Below are 13,247 nucleotides of genomic sequence, written 5' to 3' on the forward strand. Positions count from 1 at the left end.
GCCCATTTATAGCTTAGCTATTCATTTTCCATATTAATTGCAAACTCATTTCACTGAATCTCTGTATATTATAGTCCAATGAAGCAGGGCAAGAAAAGTTTACAAAGAACATTTACAAAGAGAGCTTTGTTTTAACTTCTCAAAATGATTTGACTGCTCTTTTTCTAAAAAACAAAGCCTTGGAAAAGTTAACCCAAATAGAAGGCTACTGAAGTGGGAATTTTCACTACCTCATTCACTTTGCATTTCCCAAATAAAATCTATAGCATCTTTCTTTGGCACTGGAATCTCCTCAAAGAAAATACAATCAAATCATCTAAGTACTAGATTAAACAATTCAAATCAAAGAGGGCAGAAGATGAGTTCAGAATCAGGGGAAAGGGAAGAACTAAGGAAAAAAGAGCTTCAGGAAGAAGTATTGAGTCTTAATGACAGAGGGCATGTCTCCACCCACACCTATTATTAGACAGGAGAGAAGGAATCCATTCCTGGCAAAGATGGCATACTATATATAGAGGTAGAAAGTTATTGGAAAAGAATAAAGAGCAAAGTTTCTTAAATTGTGTCACGACCCCATATGGGATTATATAATTGAACGTGAGGGGTCATGAAAAATTTGGCAACAGAAAAAGGTATGAAATATTTCACCAAGATTTAATTCTTTATGTGAAAATTAACAAGCATATCCATCTCATTAGTGTGCAACTTTGCTTTCATCTCTAATAAATAGTAAAATTATATATACATGTATATTACAAAAAATTATTTTAAAATAAATTTCTTTATAATTTATTATCAGTAAATGTTTAATTTGTATACCTATTTCATATACTTATATGCCTGGGGTCACATAAAAATTTCTTGGGCAAAAAGGGGTTGTGAGTAGAAAAAATTTAAAATGCCCTGGTGCAGACTAGCTCATTTTTACACAGGAAGTCTAGAAAAAGGCAAAGGAGGAGACTGAAAAGAAAGGAAAGGAGCATTTATTAATCATGTACTACCTACCAAAGAAGCCCTGGTACAAAAGTACAAATGCTTAAAAGAAAAAAAAATCTTAGACTCTAAATCTGAGTACAGCTTCTCACTAGCTGTATGAATTTGGACCTTCTCTAGATCTGAATTTCCTCAGCTGTAAAATGAAGAAGACAAGATGTTTTCAATAACCCATAAGGTCCTTACTAGTGTTAAATCTAGTTTAAAAAAAAAAAAAATGAGCAGGTAAACAAAAAATCAAATCCCACTAAGTCTCTGACTGGATCCCAGCAAGAATTAATATAGGTGGCTTGACAATGTCACTTCACCATAACAAATATTTTGCACCTAAATTTTGAGTCCTTTTCTCTCCTATTTATTCATTTAATCCAAAAAGAGAAAAGGATAAGGCTTTATGAACTAAGAGCTGATTGGCACAAGGGGAAAAATATTTTTTTTATCTAAATTTCAAATAGGAAAAAAAAATCAGCTGATGGAATAAATGGCTATCTGGTAATAAAATTTGCAATGCACAGAGATGCATGTCACCAAAAATTTTAATAGACCTCATAACACATGCCCTCTTCAGTTGGTGAGTTCAGAAGCAAATTTTGTTGAAGAATGTTCAGAAAGCCATAAAAATGTCATCTGTGTTAAAGAGTCTATGTGCCTTTGTTATGCTGGTTTCCTTTAATTGTTCTGCCTCAGTTTCCCTGAATTGTTCTGCCTCAGTTTCCCTGAACTGTTATGCCTCAGTTCCTTGAATTGTTCTACCGCAGTCCCACTGTTTGCAACTCCACTTCCTGACCATAAGGACTGATATAAATTAGGGCTGGGAGGACTGACCACTAGCATTCCATTGAGCCATAAACTACATTTGGTTAATCTCAGATAAGGGGAGATTATCTCCTATCTCACATTGAGTGGCTCCTAGCCTCTCCCAATTTATCAGGATTTATGAACCTTCTTTACCTGTCAGAATCGAATTATGGTCCATTTCTGGAAGTTCCCCGCTCACTAGAGCTCTAACCCCACCCTGCTTTGTTCACTGCTGGATGCTTTGAGATGCGAATCCAATTCAGTCACTGGGGGTAACATAGATCCTGTTTTACACCCCAGCCCAATCTCTCCCTCTAAATAAAATGTTAAAAACTCTCTAATCTCTATCTTGCCTCAGTTTCTCTGGCATTACAACTTCTCTTCTAGAAAGACTCACACTTGACAAAGAACCTACTGATTGAGATTAAAAGGTACATCAGCTTTCAGAAAAGCTTAGAAAAATTACATGAACTGAGAACCAGGAGAATATTGTACACAGTAACACCAAGATTATATTATGATCAACTATGATAGACTTAACTCTTCTCAGCAATGTGGTAATCCAATACAATTCCATTAGATTTAGGATAGAAAATGCCATCCACATCCAGAGAGAAAACTCTGAAGACTGAATGTGGATTAAATCATACTATTTTCATCTTTTTGTTTGTTTGCTTTTTCCTTCATGTGTTTTTTCCCCTTTGGGTCTGATTTTTCTTGCACAACATGACAAATATGGAAACATGTCTAAAATGATTGTACATGTATATAACCTATATCAGATTGTTTTCTATCTTAGGGAAAGGAGAGATAAGGTAGAAAAAATTTGGAACTCAAAATCTTACAAAAATGAATGTTGAACCAAATCATTTCCAATGGAGCAGTAATGAACTGAACCAGCCACGCCCAGAGAAAGAACTCTGGGTGATGACTAAAAACCATTACATTGAATTCCCAATCCCTATATTTATGCCCACCTGCATTTTTGATTTCCTTCACAAGCTAATTGTACAATATTTCAGAGTCTGATTCTTTTTGTACAGCAAAATAACGGTTTGGTCATGTATACTTATTGTGTATCTAATTTATATTTTAATATATTTAAATCTACTGGTCATCCTGCCATCTGGGGGAGGGATGGGGGGAGGAAGGGGAAGAATTGGAACAAGAGGTTTGGCAATTGTTAATGCTGTAAAATTATCCATGCATATAACCTGTAAATAAAAGGCTATTAAATAAAAAAAAAAAATGAATGTTGAAAACTAGCTTTATATGTACTAGGAAAAATAAAATACTATTTTAAAAAATCTTAATTGAATCAATGATGGGGAGATAGAGAGGAGACATACAAGCACACAAGAGGGCATATAGCATATTTTAATAACTAAATTCTCCATCCTCACTTCCATAGCTGGCTTCCTCCTCTTCCTTTAAATCCTATCTAAAATACTATCTCATATAGGAAGCCTTTCTAGATCTCCCTTAATTCTAGTGCCTTCCCCCTTTTTATTACCTTTCATTATTTTACATATACATAGTTGTTTGCATGTTGTCTCCTCCATTAGACTGTGAGCTTCTTTTATTTTTCTAAGTATCTTCTGGAGTAAGTTCTTAATAAACAATTATTGACTGACTGAATGAGTTTATGATGACCAGGCAACATAAAATCCATTGCCAACTTTATAACAAAGATAAGATTCGATAAGATTTGCAAGGGCTCTGACCAAAAGCAAAAGCTTTGAGAGTCCAGAGTCAGCTCTATAAGACATTATATTAGAATCTGAATAGAGGTAGAGTAAAATGTTACTTTATTATGAGGCCAGCCATCATTCATCATGAATATACAGTTCATAAAACTGTTGTTAAGAAAACTCTTTGCAAACTATACAGCAGAAATGAAAAATTATAAACAGAGAAATAAAGCTATTTCAAGGAAATAGGTATTGTTTTTTTTTTTTTTTTACTCCAAACTACCTTCAGTTCAAGTTTCATATTGTGAGCATATATGGAACAAAGACCACAAGTTGGCCAGGAAAAAACTCTTCCAGTAACAGAAACAATGTGAATACTTCATGAATACAGAATACTGATAGGCAAATATAAAGACAGTCAGGGAAAATGGAGATCACCCCTATTACGCCCCTATGGACTACTCTAACCGGGTAGCTCCTCTTTGAGCTCCTCTTAATGCCCGTTCGTCAACTGCACAGCTAGGCCATGCTTACCCGCCTTTGGGCACCAACCCGGATCCCATAAAGACAGACCACTAGGAGGTAGGGGTGAAGCGAAAGAGAACTTTATTCTTAGCACATATTTATACCCCCCTGAAGTTCTGGGGGAAGGGGAGATCCTCTAAGAACCTGGCATAATGGCATTGGCCCAAGAAGAAGGAGGGAGGCGTGCTAGGCTTTGAGAGCACTAAGGAGGGAGACGTGGTACCTGGGGTCAGACACCGCCTCCTGGGGCTAAGCCCCACCTCCACGTAGGACTCACCTGTGCCTGGGAACCTCTCATCCCTCAGGTCCTCCCACATGCCTTGAACTGCATTCCTTGTTCCCAGAGGCTTTTTAACCCTTTCAACCTCTACATGGCATCTAAATCACTGGATTTACCATTTTCCTTAGGTATTAACAAGCTGCCATTTTAATTGTTATAAGTACTACAATCTAGCTCCTCACTACATCTTACTGGATTTGGGAATTTTATAATGCAGGTCAATCAGCAGATATTATAAAAAGGCAAGAGATTTGGATATTTGATAAATGAGGCGCCATAATCCTCGAAAAAGCAAAAGTTTACTGTAGTCAAATGGGAAGAAGGTGCAAAAATTCAACCCAGAAAAAGGTTGTTTTAATCACTCCCTCCCTTTTCAGATATATATTTTAATGAAGGCTGCATTTGAAGTCAGAGAACCTAAGGAGAAATACAAGCTTGGCAATCATTACTTCTCTGGGTCTCAGTTTTCTTATTTATAAAAAGAAATAGCTGGCTTAGATGGCTTCTCCAGACTCTTTCTAGCTATAAACTTATTCTTCCTCAATCCTTGCTGCCTAAAGATTCTATAAGATTCAATGAGAACAAGTGGAAACACATTCCCAGGGACCATAGTGGAATTTTGTGAAGGCTATTACATTATAGGCAAGAAAAAGTACAGAACCAGAGGGAAAACAGTCACTGCCTTCATGGAGTTTATAGTAGAGAAAGGAGAATATCATCACCACAGAAATATGTACAAACACACAATGCATTAGACAGGTGCTAAAACAAAATATTATATTATCTGAGATCTAGAAAGAAGAGTTTTGCTAACTTTGAGGAATTAAAAAAGGATTTCTAAAAGAAGTAATATTATATACATTTAAGTGAATGCAGCACTCTTAAATGGTAGAACCTGAAAAATAGTTATGAAGAGTTTGAAAACAGTAATTTTTTTTCATTATTTAAATCCCTCAGATGCCTTCTGCCACTATCTCCTTCATCTCACATGAAATGATAGTCCCCCTCTTTGACAAAGCACATCCTTCTACATTAACAAGTAATACCATTCCATCCTGTCTTCTCCAGAAGATTGTCTCTCATTTCCTTTCCTCCCAATAATTTTCAATCTCTCCTCATCTACTGGCTGTTTTTACACTGCTTATAAAGATTCCCAAGTCTTTCCCATCATTAAAAATCTCTCTACATCTATCTACCCCTATTAACTATCATCCCCTATCTTCTGTTTACTTTCACAGATAACATCCTTGAGAAAGGCATCCACAAAAAGGGCCTCTGCTTTCCTCTCAACTTCTTTGTCAGTCTAGTTTCCAATCTCATCATTCAAATGAAACAGACTTCTTAACTGCCTGATCCAATGGCCTTCCCTCATCTTTGACATCTCTCTTTTCTCTAGGCTTTCATAATACTACTTCCCTGCTTATCTTTCTGCCTGTCTAGCCAGGGTTCCTCAACCTTTCCTGGATTTTCATCCAGGTTGCTCCTGATACCTGTGGGTATTCTCCCCTAAGGTTCTTTCTTGTGCCCTCTTCTCTCTTTATACTATTTTGGTGGGTAATTTCATCAGTTTCTGTGGATTCAATTATTACCTCTATGCTGATGATTATTAAATCCATTTTTCTAGCCCTAATCTCTCTGATGACTTCTAGTATCCCATCTCCAACTGCCTTTTGAACATTTCAAACTCTCTAATTTTCATATTATCTTCCCAATCACACCAAGGATCATGCTCTAAAACAAGAATTCTTAACCTACAGCCCATGGACACTCAAGAAATCCATGAGAGATTTCAAAAGATCTGGGAATTTGAAAAAGGAAAATTTTCTTTTTATTTTTGCTTATTTGGCATTTCTTTCAATTATGACTGTAGAAACCAAACATTCTTCTGAGACGTGTCATAGAGAATATTTTAGGTGTTTAGGGAGAACCAGCACCTCTGTATGAGGGATTACCAAGCCTTTCTGAAAGCTACTTATCCATCTTTAGTGTCTACCTGTCACCCAACTCTCATTTTTGGCTTCAAGAAACTATAGTATGCACAGAGGCCATACAACAGTAAAACTATCTCACAGATGGACTAAAGGGTAATCAACAGGCCTGAAAACCATCAATAACTTAGGGGTTGTCTACCCCAAGAATGTAAAAATTTCCCCTAGTAGAATGGGTGGGTGAGAATGATTTGTCCCAATGGTCATGAAAGTAGCCAAAATCAGCCACTACATCATGGGCCATATCAACAGTCATTCTGACTTTTCTTTTTTCTTTATGGTGAGGCAACTGGGGTTAAGTGACTTGCCTAGGGTCACACAGCTAGTAAGTGTTAAGTCTGAGGCTGGATTTGAACACAGGTCCTCCTGACTTCAGGGCTGGTACTCTATCCACTGGGCGATCTAGCTACCCTTTCATTTTGACTTTTGATCTGCCACTGGACTTTGATGACTCAAGAAGAAAAAGTGTGGTGATGACTTTGTACAATTCTGCCTGAATTAAATCCAATTCACACATAAGTCAAGATGTCACCCCCTGTTTATAAAGTTTCCCCCTAACTAGGCTTGATCATTCAGACCACTTATAAAATATGGAGATATATTGCCTTTCTCCTGAATGACCTGCATCCTAACACCCCCTGTACTATGTGATATAGGGAAAGCATGATGGTGATACAAGCAATTTAAATGGTTACTTGTTATAAGTTCCAGAAAACAATGCAAGTAACGGTTCCTGATTCATTTAGTGAGTAAGCTTTCCTGGTTGTCTGCTTTATTCAGCAGAGTGTGTAGAGGGCCACAGATAGTGGGAGAACTCTGGGAAAGGTATAAGACCCTTCCAGCCCAGAGGGAACCTGCTGACAAGTCTGATTTGGATCGCTCTCTACATTGTGGGCAATCAAAAGTTCCGTGTTCTAGAGTTCAGAATTAGGATGGCCTACTTTCATTGTCCATTTATTTTTGGTAGAGCTTCCCTCCCCCCAATCTCCTTATTTAAAGGATGGCAAAGTCCCAAATGGTTATGAGGCACACCTCTATTACTTAATCAATCCTACATAAGAATAAAAAATCAGTACTAGCTAGCTATTCCATTCTGTTTGATTATTTTTTAAAATTTAAATATATGATCTAGTTTTTCAATGATCTAGCATTAAATCCTAGGCAAGATGCCATATTCTAGATGAGGGAAGCAGTGTTCAAAAGAAATACTGAATGACTGATCTATTTCACAGTATCATTAATTCATATATGACTGCCACAAATTTTCTAATTTTTTAAAAATTAAATTATATAAGGTTGATGTTATCCAATTTTTGCAAAAGTGGAATAGCACTCTCTCCCTATTCTCAAGATCAGGGGTCCTCAAACTAAGGCCTGCGGGCCAGATGCAGCAGCTGAGGATGTTTAACCCCCTCACCCAGGGCTATGAAGTTTCTTTATTTAAAGGCCCACAAAACAAAGTTTTTGTTTTTACTATAGTCTGGCCCTCCAACAGTCTGAGGGACAGTGAACTGGCCCCCTATTTTAAAAGTTTGAGAACCCCTGCTCAAGATCAAGCAAGCTAATGATGTTGGTTATCAGCCCTGATGGCACTTTATCATACATTGCACTTGTTTTGCATGTCTCCTATATTTTTTTTGCAGGGTGTCTCGGAAGTCTTTACATTCATTTTGCTTACCCTGATAGAATACAAGATCCTCAAAGGTAGGGCTTGTTTTATTGTTCCTTTGTATCCTCAGCACTTTGCAGAATGCCTACCACAGAGTAGGGTTTAAAAAATATTTATTGATCAAATTGTATTCTCCCATTAGCCATATGGTGAAAGGTGCTAAGAGCCTAAACTAGAGTGGTAACCATAGTAATAAAGAGAAAACATTAGAAAGATGATGCTGAGGATTTCCAAGAACTGACAACTGATTGGATAAAGGGTGAAGGTGACAACTCGCAAGGTTAAAAGGATAGTTGGTCTAACTATAGAGATCTAAGACTTTCCCTCCTTGTCCCAGTTGACCAATGGAACCAGCCTGGCCATCTGCCTAGTTCCATTATGCCAGATCTAAGCACTAAATGATCCTTCATCTTTCATGTACTAAACCTTCCTTTATATGTTGTATCCCTCAATGAGAATGTGAGCTCCTTGAGAGCAGTAACTATCTCACTTTTTTAATATGTATTTCCAGGGCTTGGTACAGAACGCTTAATAAATGCACATAAGTACTTAGTAACACTTTTCCATCCTATTATTCCATTTCTTATCCTAAAGAAAAGTAGTAATTTCCAACGCACCCTAACAGAACTCCCATTTTAATTTTAAATTAAATTAATTTTAAAATTAACTGAATGTCCAAATATATGAACAGGTTCCTGGGCCCATGCAAGCAATGTCAACTTTCTCATCTTTCAAACTATAGCTTTAAAACCTCCATCAAAAGCCTGCTACCTTCCCTATTCTCCTCCCCCTTGCCCAGTCTCTCCCTTCAAAGAATGAGGGCAATGTACAATTGAGAATGGGTTACCAGTGAAACTCCAACAAGGTTCCTGATGACTGAGCTGCTAGTACTGCTCTCATAGTACAAGGCAAGCTTTACATTGCATCCTTCATTGCAACTCAGAAGGTCTTTACCTTCTTTACCTTTACCTTAACCAATCCCAAACTCTGCTAGCACAGGGGCTTACAAAGTTTTAAATAGGAGAAAGAATGTCTTTTTCTTTCTTCACTATAGCTTATAAAAATATTTATCATCATTATATACTTCAACAACGATACTGTATGAGGATGTATTCTGATGGAAGTGGATATCTTCGACAAAGAGACGATCTAATTCAGTTCCAGTTAATCAATGATGCATAGAAGCAGCTACACCCAAAGAAAGAACACTGGGAAATGAGTGTAAACTTTTTGCATTTTTGTTTTTCTTCCCAGGTTATTTTTATTTTCTGAATCTAATTCTCCCTGTGCAACAAGAGAACTGTTTGGTTCTGCACACATATACTGCATCTAGGAAATACTATAAAATATTTAACATGTAGTAAGACTGCTTGCCATCTAGGGGAGAGGGTGGAGGGAGGGAAGGGAAAAGTCAGAACAGAAGTGAGTGCAAGGGATAATGTTGTAAAAAAATTACCCAGGCATATGTTCTGTCAATAAAAAGCTACAATTTAAAAAAAATGTTTATCATACATTTACTAGCCACAGAATCTTCTGATATTTTAGATTGTATTTAAGCAAAAAGAGTGGTGATAAAACAATGATGACAGAGAAAATAAATCTGGGCAAAAAGCTTCTCTTATTTTATTTAAGTCTATTCAGAATTTCTCTACCAAGTTCTACCCATATCTACTTTGTTTTCCTATTATAAAAACCAAACAAGAAAGGAAGGAAGGAGAAGAAAGAGAAGGAAAGAAAGAAGAAAGGAAGTAAAGAAAGAAGGAAAGAAACCTGAATTTTCTAAACATCTGGAGGCCTAAAGCCTTTTTTATCACCCAAACTAGACTATTCTCTAGATTCTTTTAGGAATGAATTTATTATCAGTCTAGGCAAAACTCTTAGGAAGTCAAAAACAAAAGCAGAAACCAGACTGAGGCATACTTAGAATTTTTGTATGGTCCCTACTATGATAGACAGGTTGTGTTCAGAGGAGAAGGTATATTTGGCTATAAAACTTGAGAAATGGTCTTCTTGGTTAGTGAAGGTAGCATAGGCACCCCTAAGCATTTTAGTTAAGTAATTCAGCAATAAAGAATTAACCAACTATCTACTAGAAGGATCAAAATAAGATTCCCTCTTCTCCATTCCCACTAATTTGTGCCAAAAAACCCAACCATTATGGATCTAACACTGTGTAAACTACCTTATACAAGAGCTTACAAACTAATTGAATCTGAACCAACTGACGAGTTTTGAACTGATGATAGTAACATTGTGTGTGTGTCTGTGTATATGTGTATATATATAGTATTAAGGTTTACGAATTTCTTTACAAATATCATTTTGTTCGAACCCTCAGAGGTAGATGCTATTATTATTATTATTTTACTGATGAAGAAATTGAGACAGAATTAGTGACTTTGATGTGGGAAAGATTCCTATCTTTGATTCTTAACCCCCCTAGTTAATATAATTAATTACCCTTTAACTCACAAATCCTGGTCTCTTTATATTCCAATAGAAGATCCGGGCCTGTCCCAGCCCCACCCGGATCGGAGCCAACTTTGGGGCTACACCCAAAAGCCCCTCAAGCTAAATCTCCTATTATAAAAGGGCCACGCTGGGAACCCTCTCTTTGCAGAGATCCCAAACATGCTAGCCATGTCTGGACTCTCTGTCCACTGGATCCTCTGTGTGGTGCCCTCCTTTTCTCTACCTTCACCTATCTCCTTATTTCCAAACCCAATAATAAACCTCTTTTATAAATCTAGTCCTCGGGCCAATAAATATCTTTATTGGGGACTCTTGCTGCTACTAGACCTCATTTACCACCATATCCGTGAGCTGAATCCAAAGGGGTTGTAGGGGAGCTCTGTTTGACTCCCTGTACCCCAAACCTGCCACTAGACCTCAACTAAACCCTAATTTCATTTAGGTACCCCAAATCTAGACCTCAACAACTTGACTGGATCACACAGTTAATAGTAGATGACTTGAGCTAAATTTGAATTCAAATCTTCCTGAATTCCTTCCTAGTTAAGCCATTCACAGTGTATCTCTTTTAAACTCCATTCCTTCAGAAATGTGGTGACATCTAAAATGTCTCACAATTTCCAGAAACATCAATATGTAACAACCAATATTAGGGACATAGAAGCTTACCTTTTGCCAGGCGTTCCAGACGTTTACCATGTTCTGGAGGTATGGCATACCTAGAAGAAAAGGGGAAGAGAAAAACCAGTTAGTATTATAGCAGCAATCTACACCATTAATAGAAAGCAAAGTCACCAAAAGGCTGGGGACTTACTTCCTTAATAAAAAGGAGTATTTCTAGCATTGTCCTCCATTCAGAGAATGACGCATTGAAGCATCAAGTAAGCTCAACTCAACTACCTTCCCTCAAAACTTTTCCAACTCTGTAGAATTTTCAATCAGAGCTTTGTTTACTACACATTAACTAAAGGAATAAAACATTTCACTAATGAGAAAGAAATTAAATTTGAAGATGGAAGTTGGAAGATAGCAAATACTCTGCTAAAGTTACATGCAAATGCCCCAGGTAGGTTTATGCTTAAGGGATGAATGTGGACTTCGTTTCTGTTCCCCTAAAGAAATAAAGCCTCAGGGGCAGAGAATGCTACCAAGTACTAATTCCACCTTCTCAATCTTCAAAATGAAAAGATAGCAAGGATTCTTAACTAACACAAAACTAGAACTGTCTGTCATTAATCTCAAGCCTTTGGAATTCTACTCCTTTCAAGAAGAGGATAGGACCAAATTAAGTTTCCCTTCACCCAAGCAAGAACAATTAAACATATAATGTGTTTCACAGTTTTCACATGTTCCCTAATCCAGGGTGCAATCCTGTAGCAGACACTGTAGAAAAACAATAATTTAACAATAACAGGAGAGAATTTCAAATTCAATTTGTAAAAAAAAAAAAAATTGAACAACTTTTCCTCTTAAAAACTCACTGATGCAAAGAAAAAAAAAAAAAAACAGGGAAAAAGACCACTACACAGAAGTTATTTCCAGACTTTAGAACCTTTTAAGCTAATTTAAGTTGGGAGTTTTAAAAACAAAATGGAAAAAAAAAATATCATGTATTTGATCTCAGAGAATAGAAATAACATGTTTATGGACTCATAGGTGCCCTCTGACCAAAAGAAATGATAGTATCTTTAACTATATAATTATCAGACAATTCAATACTACTTGTCTCAGAAAACTTAGCAGTTATCCTTTGAAAGTAACCATTTATCACTTACATAAAGATGATAAAAATTAATCCTGATCCAAAGCTCCTTTTTGGGATTAATGTCCCTTAAAATAGGGAAATGAAACATTCTGTTTCTTCTGGGAAAATGCTGAAGGATTGGGAAAGAACTAATTTATAGCTACAAGGCTGTTGATGATTAATGTAATATCCCTAGTCTACAATGATGCTTTCTTTCACTTAATTACTGCCTGTAATTGGGAGTTGTAAAGATAAGATTAATTGAATCTGGAGGATGTTAAAAGTTTAATACATTGGAGCAAGGTTCTTGTGTTATCTGAAACTACAGATTGCAAGAAGCCAAGCTGAGTGTTCAGAAGAACCCCTGGAGAGATTAAAGTGGAGTATGGCCAGGAAATCTGGACAACAGAACTGAATCTACTGGTCTATAAAGCCATAAAAAGTCCATGAATAAAAACTACCTTATCCTCAAATAACTACAAAAGTATTATCTAACAAGAAGTATTTTGTTTTCCCTTGCAACTTTCTTTTGATGAATCATACACAGCTAAATGCCTCTTTGCCTTTCTTTATCCCACTCCAAATCACTGCGTAATTAAATAAATTAATAAGCATTTGTTAAGTTTTTACTATGTGGCTTACCAGTGCCTAAAAGATGACAAAGTCTGGGTTTAAGTCCCCTCTCTGCCATAAAGACTAAGTGACCCTAAATTAAGGCACATTTTAACCTTCCAGTGCCGAAGGCAAGTCTAAGACCAAAAATCTAAGACACATCTGCAAAACAAGTGCCAATTTATATCGGCATGGGTATTTTTTCACTAGGAGCTTCCCATAGTGATGAAGTCCTAAATCAAAGATCTGCATCAGATGCCAAACTGAAGAGAGAAAGACAAAAAGCAAACTATCTTTGCTCTCAAAGAGCTTCCATTCTAACAGAGGAGACAACTAATATGAAGCAGACACAAAATTACCTTCCAGAAGTACACAAACTAATGAATCCCAAGCTTTGAGAAAGGCAGTGCTAAGACCCTAACAGTAAACAGGGAGCATGAAAACAATGCCCTAGTGCTAATCAAAGGACAGGAAA

The 13,247-nt window shown here is 36.7% G+C and overlaps 1 protein-coding gene across 3 annotated transcripts in view; it reads right to left on the reverse strand.

Moving 5' to 3' along the window:
• The window catches only part of KDM4B (lysine demethylase 4B), a 264,403-nt gene that overhangs the window by 124,056 nt on the left and 127,100 nt on the right, over positions 1-13,247 (reverse strand). For all 3 annotated transcript variants that reach the window (XM_031947800.1, XM_031947802.1, XM_031947801.1), the window contains exon 6: positions 11,086-11,135. In XM_031947800.1, the coding sequence (XP_031803660.1) occupies positions 11,086-11,135 (50 nt within the window). The remainder of the gene's footprint in view (positions 1-11,085; positions 11,136-13,247) is intronic.

This window comes from Sarcophilus harrisii, chromosome 1, assembly GCF_902635505.1.
Source record: "Sarcophilus harrisii chromosome 1, mSarHar1.11, whole genome shotgun sequence".
Classification (NCBI taxonomy): domain Eukaryota; kingdom Metazoa; phylum Chordata; class Mammalia; order Dasyuromorphia; family Dasyuridae; genus Sarcophilus; species Sarcophilus harrisii.